Raw genomic sequence first — 14,983 nt, 5'->3', positions numbered from 1 at the left:
GACTGTCCAGGATTCCCACCTCCATTGACATTCCGCAAGGGGCCCGTCAATCTATTAAAGATGTGTTTGGGTAGTGTTAAGCAGACAAATCGCTTGCAGCACCATGGGGTAGGATGTCAGGTAAAATATTAAATGAAGCATCATGGTAATGGTGTAAGTGTTTTGTCTCCCTTTGGAACTCCAATGGTAACAAATACATGCAAACTTTAAGTGTTTTTCTCTGATAAATGTTTCTTCCTTTTCTAACAAGTGTCCTAACCAGGTGGGGCGGGCCTCCGTCAACGAGACAGGAAGAAGTAGCAGGCCGTGCTAACCGGCTCGTTACATGCTTTAAGCTTCTCAAACAGCATTGTCTGGGCAATCCGATAAATAAATGAAAAACATTGTGTGTTGTTGTGTCTGCGTGTTATGTATGATCTATGTGCGTCCTGAGCTGGTGTCTCCCCAAAATTAACTGATAATGACAATAAGATTCTTGAGTCCAAAGATAACTTATTTTGGGCCTAAGTGAGCAACAAATTCTTCATAATTGAGTTGGATATTATGCATCATTTTATTATTATTATTATTATTATTATTATTATTATTATTATTATTATTATTATTATTATTATTATTTATTTATTTATTTATTTATTTGTATTTTTAATCCATCAATTAAAAATAATTTTCACCCATCCTACATGCCGATTAAGGGGGGCGTGTCTGGGCGTCAAATACGTGGACCTATGACGCAGGGTTGGCCACGCCCCTCGCGTTTCCCTTCCGGAAACAGACATCCTGCTGCAGGTAGCAGGGAGGAAGGCAGCAGCAGCAGCGGCTCCACACGGTTCATGGTTGAATTCATCAACCTCTGACCTGCAGCTCACTTCGGATCGAGTCGGGCCCCGCGGAGGTTGGATTGGCTCGGTTGCCTTAACCTTTTCTCCACCTGTTCGGCGGCTGAACATCATGGCGGCCGCGGATCCCCGGTTCTCGAGTAACGGCGGGCCGGCCAGCAGAGGAGGGTTCCCCGCAGGGGAGAGCAGCAGCGACCGCGACGGGCCGGGCGGCAGCAGCGGCGGCGGCGGCAGCGGGGAAAGCGAGCGGGATCGGGCCACCTTCGAGTGCAACATTTGCTTGGACACCGCCAGGGACGCCGTCATCAGTATGTGCGGCCACTTGTTCTGGTAGGAGACGGTGATCCTGACGGGTTTATTTTGGTTTGGGGGTAATTTCGGCGGTGTGCGCGGCCTCCGTCACCCTAACTTTGAGCCGCTGTTGTCGGCGGAGTCACGCCCCACTATGGCTCGTTTGATCAGCTTGTTGTCTGACAGCTGCCACTCAGTAGTTTTTTTTGTTTTTTAGTTTTTTATATAAATCAAAACTCATATGTTTTGGCTAGTCGTTACACTGGCGACTGTAAATAAACATATTTACAGGGTGAACATGTGATCAGCGACCGATCATATGATGTGATTTAGATCAGAAATTAGCATAAATGCTGGTCTTTTTTTATTATTAAGGCCAATTTTTTTTTCTTAAAAAAAATAAATACATGCACAAATGAAGCGGAGCATTATGGCGAAAGCTGTTTGCGCCCCTTGTGAAAGTAAAATCTTTCGAGCTCTATTTGGCATTAAGATATCAATTCTTATTGCCACATTGCTAGACAGGACACTGGGAAAAAAAAAAAAATCTGCATTATTTATATATATTTTGAAGGGAATTAAAGATCTTTGGATATATAAAGAAGGAAGGAAAAACATTTTTCTTTAATAATTCTTCTGAGTTGTTGGTTACTATAAAAACCTGGAGAGACACTGACTTTTAAAATAATAATAATAATAAAATCAATGATAAATGGTGAACGATTCACCTGCAACATGTCAACAACAAAAAAAGGGGCAAAGATGAAAAGCCAATAAAAACAAAACAAAAAAAACTTCCTGGGACTCAGGAGGGTTACGGCATTTCACATTACATCACTCTAGATTCCTGCATTAATCTGTCTAATGATCTTTTAAATTCAATATATAGGCGTTGGTGTTTAAAATAAACTAGTTGGAGTCTTTGCCACCCGTTTTAAAAAAAGCTGTTTAACAGCTGTCGTTCTGGTACTTTCTCTTATCTCAGGTTAGCCTAACCTTGCGCAAGACGTAACCTTCGAACCATCCGTGGAAAAGCAAAACATGCTGCGTGATTGTGAGTCCCATTCATGAGCAGCGTCTGTTCTTGTGCTCCAGGCTAGAGAGAGGATTACAGCCAAGCAGCAGGATCTGGGTTAGCTCTAACGGTATCGTAATCCCAGGTAAAAGTTGCATTCCTACACCTGAGCACCCAGGTGGGTCTATATTTAGAGCGACGGAGACTCTTGCATGTGTGTTTTGGCAACACAGACACTTGGAACGACTCGGATCACGGAGGCGGTCGGGATTCCAGACGTTATCTCCTTTTAAAAGTTATTGGCTCAGCAGAAAAATGACCGTTAAAGTTTTAGGTCCAGGTTTAGTAGGATCCTGCTGAATGCCGATGGTTAAAACCCGATCAATGCGGATTGATAAGAAAGATACATAAAGCTTGAAAATGTTGACTTGATTTGATGGTCAGGTAGTCACACAGTGAAAGTATCCTTACTGGTCTCCCTTGGGGAAAATTTGCCTTGGAATGCAAGGATCAGCTGCATCGTACTACATATTAATAAGAGGAGTCTCAGTAAAATGATAAATATACAATATCAACAGTGCATAAATCACAGTTTGACTAAAACGATCATATTAAGAAACGGTGCTAATAAAGCTTTAGAATTAGACTAATTTCAAACATCGCTGCCCTCCCAGTTGGCTGCTGTAGATCCTAAGAGACCATATTAGTGGCTTCTCAAGTGTCCTTCCCCCGTCTGAGGTTTGATCACCTTCCCATCATGCAGGTTTTTGTCATACAGGGTTCTGGCTCGTTCTGGAAAAGTGTTGAATTTGATTTTGGTCCAACTCTGGATAAAAGAAAAACAGAGTAGAGTAGGGAAAATATTCCCATATACTTACATTCCCAGACACAATTCTCTATTCCATTGCCTGAAGCTTGTATTTATCCATCCATCCTCTGCCTGTCCATCCATCAGTTCGTTCTTTGATCCGTCCATCCATCCGCCTATTTATCATTTGATTCCTTCACTAATTAATTCATCAATCTGTTTATTTGTCAAGCTATGATTGTTTGACAACCTTTTTAGTTTCTCCATTCATTCGTCAATCCATTCATTCATTCATCCATCTGCCCACTTTTCTTTCCGTTCATCCAGCTTTTCATCCATTTGTCTAAACATTGTTCATCCATCCGCCTTTCTCTCCTCCTTTCCTGTTTTTTTTTTTAAGTTCTGTATTTAAAACCCGACTGCTTCAGAAGAATCCGCCATAAATTCACACAGAAGCCTTTTCTATTTTTTTTTTTTTACTTATGCCTTAAAAATGTGGCAGATAATGCTATAAAGATCAAGATTGTGGATTGGTGGATCTGAATTTAAAACAGCTGTGGTGTAGCTCTCCAGAGGTGTCGAAACCAATCAGAAAAAGTTCTCGTTTAGAAAGTTCAGTGTACCCATCATAGACTTCCATCAGTGTTCTCGCACATCGCTAAAGTTTCCGTATGTTTAGCTTCAGTTGCACTTTAATAACAATGATGATAATGACGAAAGCGGTGCATTTTATCTCATCCTTTGCATAAAGATCCCTGTCTGGAGCCGTGAAAACTTTATCAGTAGGATTCAGGGAGTTTAAGCTACCGTTTACAGTGATTGGTGTTCTTTTGACCCAGGTCTGGTTTAAGCTGCCCAGCGGTGTGTTGTGACACGTGCTGATGTAATGTAGTTGCCGTGTTGCTTTAATCCCCTCTGCTCTCGGTAGCCGTTCGTAATGTGATGAAACCGTGATGATGAAACTCGTCGGCCTGGAGAACAGGGCCCAGTTCACCTGCTGCAACTTCAAATTAACGTTACGGCAGTTCACCTCACTGGTAATTAGAATAGATGCATGGGTTTTAATACATGTATTTAAAACCTTATTGGTTAATGTGCTCATTATTTCTTTAATAGATCATAATGAGGCTCACAGTAAGTTATTTTATGTTTAGATGCTTGAGCTTCAAATCTTTTCAATATTTCCTTAAATGTAATTAATGCAAAAAGCTACAGCTTGTTTTCTCTGAGCATGCTCCGTCTCTTGTGTAGAAATAGATGATTCGCATATCTGTTGTGCTTTTATTGTAGAAACATGTGAACATCTGACTGCGAGCACAAACCGCTGTGCCACAGTCTGCCCCCTCTGGGTCTTTGGGTGAATTTAAAACATTTTAAATATGAAGAGAGAAAAAAGTTGCTTGCGAAAAGTGACAGAATTCATTATTAGATTATCTGTTAAGCTTCTAAAAAAGAAGAGCAGCTTCACTAGTATTCATAAGCTGCAGTTTTAATTGGTATAAATGTCCCTCAATCAGTAAAAACGATTGAAGGACAGCCTAACATAATAATCAATGTATTTTTATGTCTGTATTTAAAGTCCAAACCAAAGTTGAGCAAATATTGTTCTAAATTTGGGTCTTTCAGAAACTTTAGAAAGGCATGGGACAAATAAATTCATAATTTAAATAATCAATAAAAAAGGAAAAAGAATAAGATGAAGAATAGGAACACAATTCAGCTCAGTAGCTGTAAAAAAAAAAATTCTAATATACGAAGAAATCCAAATGTCATTATTTTTTGTGTTTGCAAACTAAAAAATAGGAACATACATTTAAGTCATCCATCTTTTATTCATTTTGGCCAAATTAACTATATTATTTGTTTTGCAAAGACATTCATATTATGTAAAGTAGGACTAACATAACTTCTGTGTTTTTAGACATTCTGAAATTATTGTTAAAATCAATTTACTTTTCTGTGGAACTACAGGAGTTTGTACTTTAAAAATTCAGTTTTAGCAATTTACAGAATGTAGAAGGTTTATATTTTATACTTTAATACCCTGTGACATTCAAATAAAATGTTTTGAATAGAAACCTCGAATGAAAACATTTTTTCTCATATTTTCCCTCGGGCCACATTTCTGATTTAAAGATCCCCCCCCACTATTGTTTTGACTCAAAAACAAATATAAATAACTACCATTGTCATGGCTAAAAGAATTTTAGGAATATATATTTTCTGTAGTGTTTTCAGGCATTGTTAAACAATACTTATTGCTACCATATATGGTCAGTGACATCACAGGGGAAACCATATTCTTTCCTTGTATAAAATGAGTTGTGGAGGGTTCCAGATTTTTGCTAATTTCACCGTATATGTGAAATCATGTTGTTTGGAAACCCTATACAGGATGGCACAAATTCACACACTTTAATGAAAGATGCGATGCTCTGGCCGATTTATGGAGAGACATTGTGTTCCAATGTTATTGTAAGCAAAGAACTTCTCAATCAAAAAAAGAAAAAGAGAAAAAAAATGTTTAGGGTAATTTACACTGTGTATGCAAAAGTAGAAACCTACATATTTGCAGCTTGGTGTTTTTAACCAATTTATTTTTTTCTAATTTTCAAACTTTTTAATAAATTTCCTTTTTTCTTTTACATTTTTTTTAAGAATTGCATTCTTTTCAAGTCACCTTTTTATGGTTTAGATTTGCTACACTTCTGGGGGCGTGGCCTCCTCTGAAGGGGAAAGCAAAGATGCACTTCTATTGGTCTGCGTGGACGTTAGCGATTAGTTCATCCGGTTTCTTCTGCGTCTTGCCGTTTCTTATAGCGGACGAGTGCAGAACAAAAAAAAAAACTATGAATTTGTATCTCAGAGAAAGTCACAAATGCCCTACAGAGGCCAATAGAAAAGCTGCAGCTAACGTCCACACAGACCAATAAAAATGCATCTTTGCTCCACCCTTTGGGTTAGCCCCGCCCCCAGAAGTGTATGGGTTCCATTTTTTTAAACATTCTTTGCTTGCAATCATGTTATAAATGACCTGGAATAATGTTTTAAACAGAAGTCAAACGGATGGACTGATGATCTGCAGGTCACGCTCTTATATAGTATTGGCTTGTAAACATAAAGCTAATTTATTGAGTCAACCAAACAGATTCCCACCGCTGAGCAGAGGAGTTTGCCATAAACACATTTGTTCAGATGTTCTTGAAAACAACTCCGCAGCATTCTGACACAGAGTCAGGTTTTTGTTTCTTTTTGACTTTGCTTGGCTGGTTCAGCTCTGCGTTTGGCTCTGAGCTCACTTGAGGCCACGCGGATCATCAGCTCTGAATGTTTTTGTGGTTATGAAAGTGAAGGCGGGGGGGCGGGGACTAGTCCTGCCAGTTTGTCTACATGAACCAAGTTACTTAATGTAAGTTTACCTCACAAAGAAGCTCTGACTCATATGGAAACGGTCAGGAGTTAAACGGACCAAAGAAGCCCTTTAAGGCAGAATACCAAACAGTAGGAAACTGCAAATGCTGCTGTACTGATAGATCTTCTGGATGCATGCAAATCTTCTTAAGTTACATGCATTTTATGCAAAGACTAAACCCTGTGGCCCACATAATTAGCAGATAAGCGAGGCTGCCAGGCGGGTGTTTTATAAGTAAGACTGCAACCGTTAAGGTAAATATAAAGATTCTTTTAGCAGAAACTTAACACTCGTTCCCTGAGGGCGATGCGCCTACCGTTACGCCCTATGACCAAAGAGACGGCCTCATTGTTTATCTGACACAAGCTGTTGTCTTATTGTCCGTTCCATTAGGCAGGATTTATTGCCATGTGAACAAGAAGCTACATCTTTAAATTTGTCCCGGGACAGTTTTAAGTTTCGAGATGCATTTTAGGGGAAAAGAAAATCTAAATTCATCCATCATATCAGCTCCACAATCTTAAACCCGTCTTAAAAAGCTGCATTAACAGTGGTAATCGCACCCAGTTTCCCTCGTCGAATGGAGCCTAATTACGAAAGAAGACCCATAAACTTAAAATTGGTTAATTGGGACCGTTTTGTGTTGGCAAAATAGCATCAACATGAAAACTGAAGTAGCGCCTCCTTTTGCCATATCTGTTTTTTTTTTTTTTTTGTTTTTTTTTTTAACTAACAAGGATTATCGTGCCTGTTGGTACAATAAACATCCTGTTGCAGGTTGGCCAGCCAACACCATTACCTCTCTAACATTAATTTCTGAGGCTAAACATCAGGAGAAATGCATGTTAGGCACAAGGATTTTGACTTTAAACCTACCACCGGGTTTGCCTGTTGTTTTAGGTCTTCCACCACTGTTCAAAACTGTTAAAATGGGAATAAATGATGATGATAACACCCTTTAAATCAGCCTACCATGTTAGTGCTGCTGTCTGTGTTGTTTTAGCTGCCACCATAGCTGGTTTTTGACCTGACTTGGCGTTATGGCTCGCCTCCCAGGGCGCCATCCATCAGGGGGTGGCAAAAGAGAAATGGGGAAAATTCCTGTTAGCTGTGCTCCTTTTTGTTTTGCGTTAGAAACTGAATAAAAACATATGAAAACCGAAACCCTGAGGTACCTTAGACTTGGTCTGAAATGTTATCTGTTAATCAGAGATTGTTTAAAATGTTTAACTTGATGAGGGCACCAACTGTTCAGCATCCACCTCTGGTTGCGGTTGATGTTCAGTTGTTTAAAACAAGGATTTGGAGTTAGAGGAGTTGCTGATTTTTAGACAGTGACCAACAAAAGGCAGCTGCTTTCTTGTTTTATCTACATTATGTGCACTAAAGTGTCATTATTCCTGTTAAAATGTCAGTTTTGGGTTTTTTTTGGTATTAAAAAAACAGATTATTGTAAATGATTGGAAACGTTTTCCACTTTAACTGAGTCAACTATCTTGTCCAATTCAACTTTAATGGCAAGCAGTCAAGTTGGAGGGGAATAATGTAAACAAACGACAGATCTGTTCTGATGTACTTAAGTCGTTTTTGCTCATAGTCGTCGTATTTCTCCTCATCTTCTACCAGCCCAGATCTGGTCAGCAAAGCGTTTTTAACGAGAGCTGAATTCCCCCCACCGGACAGGTTTATGCTCCGCAGAAAACCAGCACGCCCAGGTCCAGGAGTGTAACTCACCTGACCCAGTTCTCGCTATTTTTAGTCGGGTTTTCAAGTTTTCCCCCTTCCCGGCTTGGCCGTTGTTGCTCCAAGAACAAGTGCACGTATTGGCTCAAGAATCCGTCAGGTATGCATGTTCTCATTGCCCATTCAGCTGCTGAGCACTTTGTTTACGCATCTGACTCAGGGGTGTTTTCACGCCGGCGATTTTTAGAGCAGATTACCTCATTTTCTATGATTCAGGACAAGTCTACAGATTTGTTTTCCTTTTATCAGTAAATGCCAGAACCTGTGCAGGGGCCCTCACAAACGTCTGTATACCAGCTTTATTTATTTATAAATAGCTCGTTGCTGGGTTATACCGGTATAAACTGGCGTGCATTTTGTTAAGAGAGGCTTAAAGCTATACCCCATATTTAGAGTTTTGTTTACATCCATACCTTAAACCCCTCCCGTCAAATATGTCTCCACGCTGCTCCATCCTGCATCCACGCAACGAGGCAGCAGGTCAGGAAATCGTGTCGTAGGCTCCAGATGGAACCAATTAATCCTGAGGATGACTTTAATCAGACACGTCTGCATGTGCAGGACTTTGTTGGCCGGGTGGTGAATTCATTCACAGGTGGCGAAGGGAATCTGTTTGCTCTTGCAGCGCAGCACCTGCTGAGATCATTAGACGCTCCCCAATGTGTCTAATCTGATGCTTAACATGAGTTTCCTGCAGGAATGTCGGCGGCACTGAAAAGCCGCTGCCGTTTGAATTAAAGCTAATCTTTGTGTTTCTCTCTTGTCTCCTGCAGCTGGCCCTGCCTTCATCAAGTAAGTACCTGCCTTTTTGTCTCTATAGCTAACAGACGGGATATTTTTAACTGTGTGTTTTAGGGAAAAGGTCCAAATTATCCTCAGGTTTGAGACATTTTACAGTTAGAATGTCGTTTTGTTGTGTCTGAACTGTTTGGAAATGACATGAAAGCCTCAAATCCAGGTGAAGAAAGTAAATCTCAGCTCAATAATATGTCCCGTGATTCCACACTGATAGAATTAATTAACTAAAAAAAGACGATATTACAACAATATTTGCCTGTAATTGAAATTTGCAAATTATATATGACGTTTAACTCTATTTATGCATCAACGTCAGATCAAAGGAGGTGGGGGCACAGAATGTGCTTTTTTTTTCACCAGTCGGCAACGAATGGAAAGCTGTTCTGTTTCGATTAATAACGTCAGCGGGTGACGTTTATATATATATATATATATATATATATATATATATATATATATATATATATATAAACACACACAAATATTTCAGCACATGACTTGATAGTTTTAGCACATAACATAAAAGTATATGGCATTTGACATTTTAAAAGTTTTAAGCCCCCCCTGAACACGAGAAAATCCTCGTTATTCGATGCTGTAGCGCACATATTCCCTAGTTACTGGGGGAAAATGGGGAGTACCAATATGGCGGCTGGTGGCTTCAAAGCGACTCGTTCTAACAGCGGGCGATTAGCACTCCAGTGTATAATATAGCTCAGTGGTTGCAACATTCATTGTGTGTTTTTAATCCTTTATCGACAATCAACCATAAATGATATATTGTTGTAAATAAATGAAATAAATTATTGGTCACCGGGCAACGGAGATGCACGACTCAAAATAACTATAGGAACGCTTTAAAAACACATCAGATCTCAGTTGGAAAAATAATCATATTGGATTATGGGTAATGAGTTGGGGGAACAAAAGGATGCCACATGATTTGATGAAAATAGAAAATGATCAACACATAGAGGACTGAAGAGGACAAAACCTGGCAGCTTTGCTGTAATATACCCAGCCTTCCTGTTCCCCACTGAAATCCTTGCTCTCCCCGCTCTCTGAATGAACTGCAGATACATTTCGACATGATCTAGAAGTTATTTGGCTTTTAAAAAGCTTCTTAGATCTCTGTGCATCCCTGGTTTTCCTTTTTTTTTAAACACCTTCCTGATACGGAAAACCGCCAGCATTGTGCCGTCTTTGCTTGGTTACGGCATCCACACTGAAGAGTGGTGTCGTCTGTGCGGTTCTACTTGTGCCAACGTGTGGTGAAATCACCTCATTTAAAAATAATATCAAGCCAAAAATCGTCTGATTTCTGGTTAGATCGCAACTAGAACGTCTGTCTCCTGCCCTGAAGTCCTCCGTATTGCCTCTTTTTAAACCATGTTTTGGTTTTCCGTCGTCCTGAACCCTCCTCGTTCTGCTGCTCTTTCAGTGGCTGGAGACGCGGCCCAGCAGGCAACAGTGTCCTGTCTGCAAGGCGGGCATCAGCAGAGAGAAAGTCATCCCGCTGTACGGCAGAGGGAGCTCCAGCCAGGAGGACCCCAGGTGAGCCGCCGCTCCTCTCGGCGCGTGGTTCCGCTTGGCTGTTTCGGACCGCTGTAAGGGCGTCTCTGTGTTCTGCTCAGGTTGAAAACGCCCCCTCGGCCTCAGGGACAGAGAACGGAGCCTGAAAGCAGAGGAGGGGTGAGTCCCTTTTTTTTTTTTTTATGTTAACGGATCATTTTCCCATTAAGCTATCATCACTTCAGAACTTGACCAACGGGTTTGTGCCCAGATGTTCCCGGGTTTTGGGGAAACGGGCTTTCACATGTCTTTTGGGATCGGTGCGTTCCCCTTCGGCTTTTTCACCACAGTCTTCAACGCCAATGACCCCTTTCACAGAGCAGGTAAATGCTTACACACAACCTCCAGACATCTCAGGGTTTAAATAACAGCAGGACTAATAGTTTTAGCAGGATTCAACCATAGAAAATTTAACAATTGTTGTATTTTATTCTCAGGTTTTATAATTTGTGCTGGACGCAGATAAAACCAAAAACTCTTGTTTGAATTGTCACATACAGGACGGTGCTATAGCTTTTAGTCATCCTTCCTCCCATTTTGTTTTATTTCTACCTGCAGCCACACTTCCTTGTTATTTTAAGTTAGTCCTGATCAACACAGGATGCCTACAGAGTCTGGAAAAGTGTGTAATTTGCTTTTATTTTCTGAAATCTGAACAAACTTGCATGGATAAATGTTTGAGTTTCACAGCTTTATTCCTTATATCATTATCAGAAAAAAGCCTAATTTCTACATTGACTTATATTTAGATGGCATCTTTTTCTAGCTTTGTTGTAGCAACAGTGGCTAATTTTTTACAAAGTAGGCTTGTAGGAAATGGGGTCTGAGGTGGGGGGGGAGACATGCGGGAAAGGACCACAGGCCAGAATTTAACCCAGGTTAGCCGCATCGAGGGTTAAGGCCTCCGTACGTGGGTCGTTCTCTCTACCCCTGTGCCATCGAAGCACGCCCAGCTTTATTTTTGCTGGATTTTATTAAGTACCTGTTCAAAAACCAGATCATAGAAAACATTAATACGAAAAGATCAATAGACCGGGTTAGATCGGTGTTTTAAACTGGGTTTGGTTTGGTATGGCGAACAGGAAAATGTTGCTAAAACAGGATAAAGCTGATGGGGACCACAAACCATCCATCTAGCCTGATCCAGGTTGAGCTGTTTTTTGGAGAACAGTCAGAAATTTTCAGAGCTTAGATTTGCAAAATATATTCATAGCAGTTGCACATCCATCCATTATCTATATTCATGCAGGCCTGTGTTGGAGCTGGTTCCTATTTCCAGCGGTCATTGGGCGAGAGGCGGGGTATCGCCGGTCCATCAGAGAGACGCATCGGACAAACAACCATGCACACACAAAATCACACCCAACATGACCAAAACAGTCATGTTTCTGGACTGTGGGAGGAAGACGGAGTGCCCGGAGAGAACCCATCCATGCACAGGGAGAACATGCAAACTCCATGCAGAAAGACCCCAGGCCGGGATTTTAACCCAAAACCTTTCTGCTGCAAGGCCAGATTGCCATCAACTGCGTCACTGAGACAATTAGGTTTATTTTATATTTATATATATATATATATATATATATATATATATATATATATATATATATATATATATATATATATATATATATAATTTTTTTTTTTAATGTTAACATAACATTTAAAAAACACAGATAAAGGGGGAGCTACAGATTAGGGTGATGGCAGGGAGGGCTTCCCACCTCAAAGACTTGGAGCTCGTCACCAAAGACGAATCACAGTCGCAGTGGAAACCTACAAAATAACGAGTTAAAATGATGAGATGGGTTTGATTGCTGCTGAGGCAATAAACATTTGTCCACGGATTTATTCAGAAGGGTATAAATAATAGTTAAACTTCCCATTTTGTTTATTAAAATGTCTAAAAAAAAAAACAAGTAATTTTGCATTGTTCCATCATCTTTAGAGAAATGCCCATCTTATTTCTTCTTGGTTTGAAAAAGATCTGAATCGGGATGTACATAAGACAGTGATATAGTCAAAGAACTATAAGCCTTTATTTTTACATGCCCTTTTTTAAAATTATATATATATATATATATATATATATATATATATATATATATATATATATATATATATATATATATATTTTCATCAAATCTGCAGGGGTATGAATAGTTTTGGACTTAACTGGAGGCTGTAACTGCAAGTATTGACTCTGGGGGGCTGAAAATAAACGCATACAGCTGCTTTTATTTTTAAAAACTTGAATAAATTGTGTCTCCAAACAGCTAAACATTCACTAATCATGTTGCACTCACACACACAACCCTAATAAAACACATTAGTTTGTGGTTGTAAGTTGACAAAATCTTCAAGGAGTGTAAATTCCCCCTCTGCAAGGCACCGATTACATGTTTTGAATAGCAAAATTTGAATTTAAATGATGACGTCTTAGCAGCTTCTGTGACAAAAGTCTCCTCACGCTCTTGTCTTGTGTTCAGACCAGTATGCAGGGGATCACCAAGGCAACGGTAACCTCAACAACGGCAACAACAACTGGCAGGACTCCCTCTTCCTGTTCGTGGCCATCATCTTCTTCTTCTGGCTGCTGAGCGTGTGATGATGACGGCGACAGCGGCGGCGGCTGGGAAGGAGGAGCCCGAAAATACAAACAAGAAAACAGACTGGAGCCACTGACACACACACACACACACACACACACACACACACAGGAACACACACACCTTTTCATTATGTAACCTGAGAGAGCGCAGAGAGCCTGGCGCTGACAGGAAACAAGAAATACAGGTTTTCTCCTCCTTTCTAGATTAGGTCACACACACACCACTGCTGTGTTGATGTTATTTATGCAACACTCAATCCCAAAGTAAATCACAACCTAGGGCCACTGCTGTAGTTGTCTGCACACAGAGGAGGAGGAAGAGGAGGAGGAGGAGGAGGTTGTGCTGACTGTTCAGTGACAGTATTACATGTTCAGGGTCAGCTCTGTCTGACGCTGTAGACGGGAAACCGGAGAAACTTCTTAATTTTTTTTTTCATATGCCGTATTCCTCAAACATGGAGGCTCCTAAGGGAGCGGAAAGGTCGACTCTTCCCCCAGATCATAGTTTCTACGTGTGTCCAAAACTGGGTGGGTGGGTATCGAAAGAAAACAGCCGGTTGCATTTTCTGTACATTTGTCTTAAAATAAACCTACCAGTGCACTGTGAGGTCACCTGTAGATGGCGCTGTCCTTTAACGTCAGTTTGTTCTGGTGTCTTGAAGCTTTTTTTTTTTTTTTTCGTTTTTCCCTGAATGCAACACAATTTTTGATTCAAAGGGTATCCATTTAAATCTTAAATGTGCCACTTGCAGAACTTTTGCAGCGTAAATTACAGTTCTTTGCACCCCCCCCACCCCAAACAGAGGGTTAATGAAACACTTGTCACAGTTGACTTGTTTTTGTTTTTCCCGTCTTTGTGTAAACATAATATATTTGTATATATGAATATTGTAAATGCTGTTTTTACGTGTTTCTGACTGGCCGATCAGCCACGGGGGCGGTACGGAGGATTATTGACATGTGGACGACCTTTTGTAAAGCTAAAGAAAAGTGAACTGGATCCCGTTTCCTCCACTAAAAAAATAAATAAAACTTTCCCTGTTGATGTGAAGGATTAGAGGGGATTTTAAGTTTTCCCTTTTATTGGACAAATAACTGACACAAAATGCGTGAAGGCACCAAATAAGGCCCCCATCTTTTGACTGTAGGTACGTTGAACTAGAGCTGCACCCGTCAGGATTTCTTTCTAGCTAGTTCCGGTTTCTGATGTTCCTCAAGTTCTGACCGTATAAAATGTGCTTCAGGTTTTATTTTTTAGTGGTAGTAGTTTTGAATCTAAAAGAAAAATAAGATTCTCCATTTATGCATCAAAATCCAGTTCCTCACCGATTTGATTTTTTTTTTTATATATATATATATATATATATATATATAAATCTAAGTCAAAACTTTAATCAAAGCAAATAAACTGAAAATAATCTGTGTTCTAAGTTTTAATGCGTTTATTGATCTCAGTATTTGACCTGCTGATTATCGGTCAGCGTTGATTAGGGAGGAAATTGGCCCGTTGACGGTGCGTCTCTAGAAAAATTGTCTAACCTGTTGAATCTGGGACTTATATTTGATCCAGTAGCTTTACAACTATGAATCGAGTCTTTTTGGTTTTTTTTGTTTGTTTTTTTGTTCACACCGGGGTCAGAAACCGAAGGTCCTCGGTGGTGTGGGCAGGGTGTCCACCGGGGTTCGTCGTGTCTTACGTATTTGTCTGTTGAAGCGACACTTTGTACTGCGGGGCTAATGTGACACTAAAACAAGTGATTGAGGTCTCAAGATGTGAATCCTTTGACTAAACATGGAGACTGTTGTGCGAAACCATATTGTCTGAGATTAAAGTTGGTTAAAACATTGATGTCGTTTTGTGTCTGATTAAACAAATGGGAGTTTTTCCACAGGA

General features: G+C 40.1%; 1 protein-coding gene across 1 annotated transcript; it reads left to right on the top strand.

Moving 5' to 3' along the window:
• Nucleotides 1-752: 752 nt before the first annotated feature.
• Nucleotides 753-13,885, top strand: rnf5 (ring finger protein 5). The gene is made up of 6 exons (XM_012870440.3): nucleotides 753-1,169; nucleotides 8,882-8,900; nucleotides 10,348-10,460; nucleotides 10,541-10,598; nucleotides 10,690-10,801; nucleotides 12,968-13,885. Exons 1-6 carry the CDS (start codon nucleotides 952-954, stop codon nucleotides 13,084-13,086), a joined length of 639 nt encoding a protein of 212 aa, XP_012725894.1. The 5' UTR covers nucleotides 753-951; the 3' UTR covers nucleotides 13,087-13,885.
• Nucleotides 13,886-14,983: the final 1,098 nt, after the last annotated feature.

Source organism: Fundulus heteroclitus, chromosome 13, assembly GCF_011125445.2.
Source record: "Fundulus heteroclitus isolate FHET01 chromosome 13, MU-UCD_Fhet_4.1, whole genome shotgun sequence".
NCBI classification, from domain to species: Eukaryota; Metazoa; Chordata; class Actinopteri; order Cyprinodontiformes; family Fundulidae; genus Fundulus; species Fundulus heteroclitus.
Note: the sequence above shows the minus strand (reverse complement) of the source record. Positions and strands in the feature narration are given on the sequence as shown.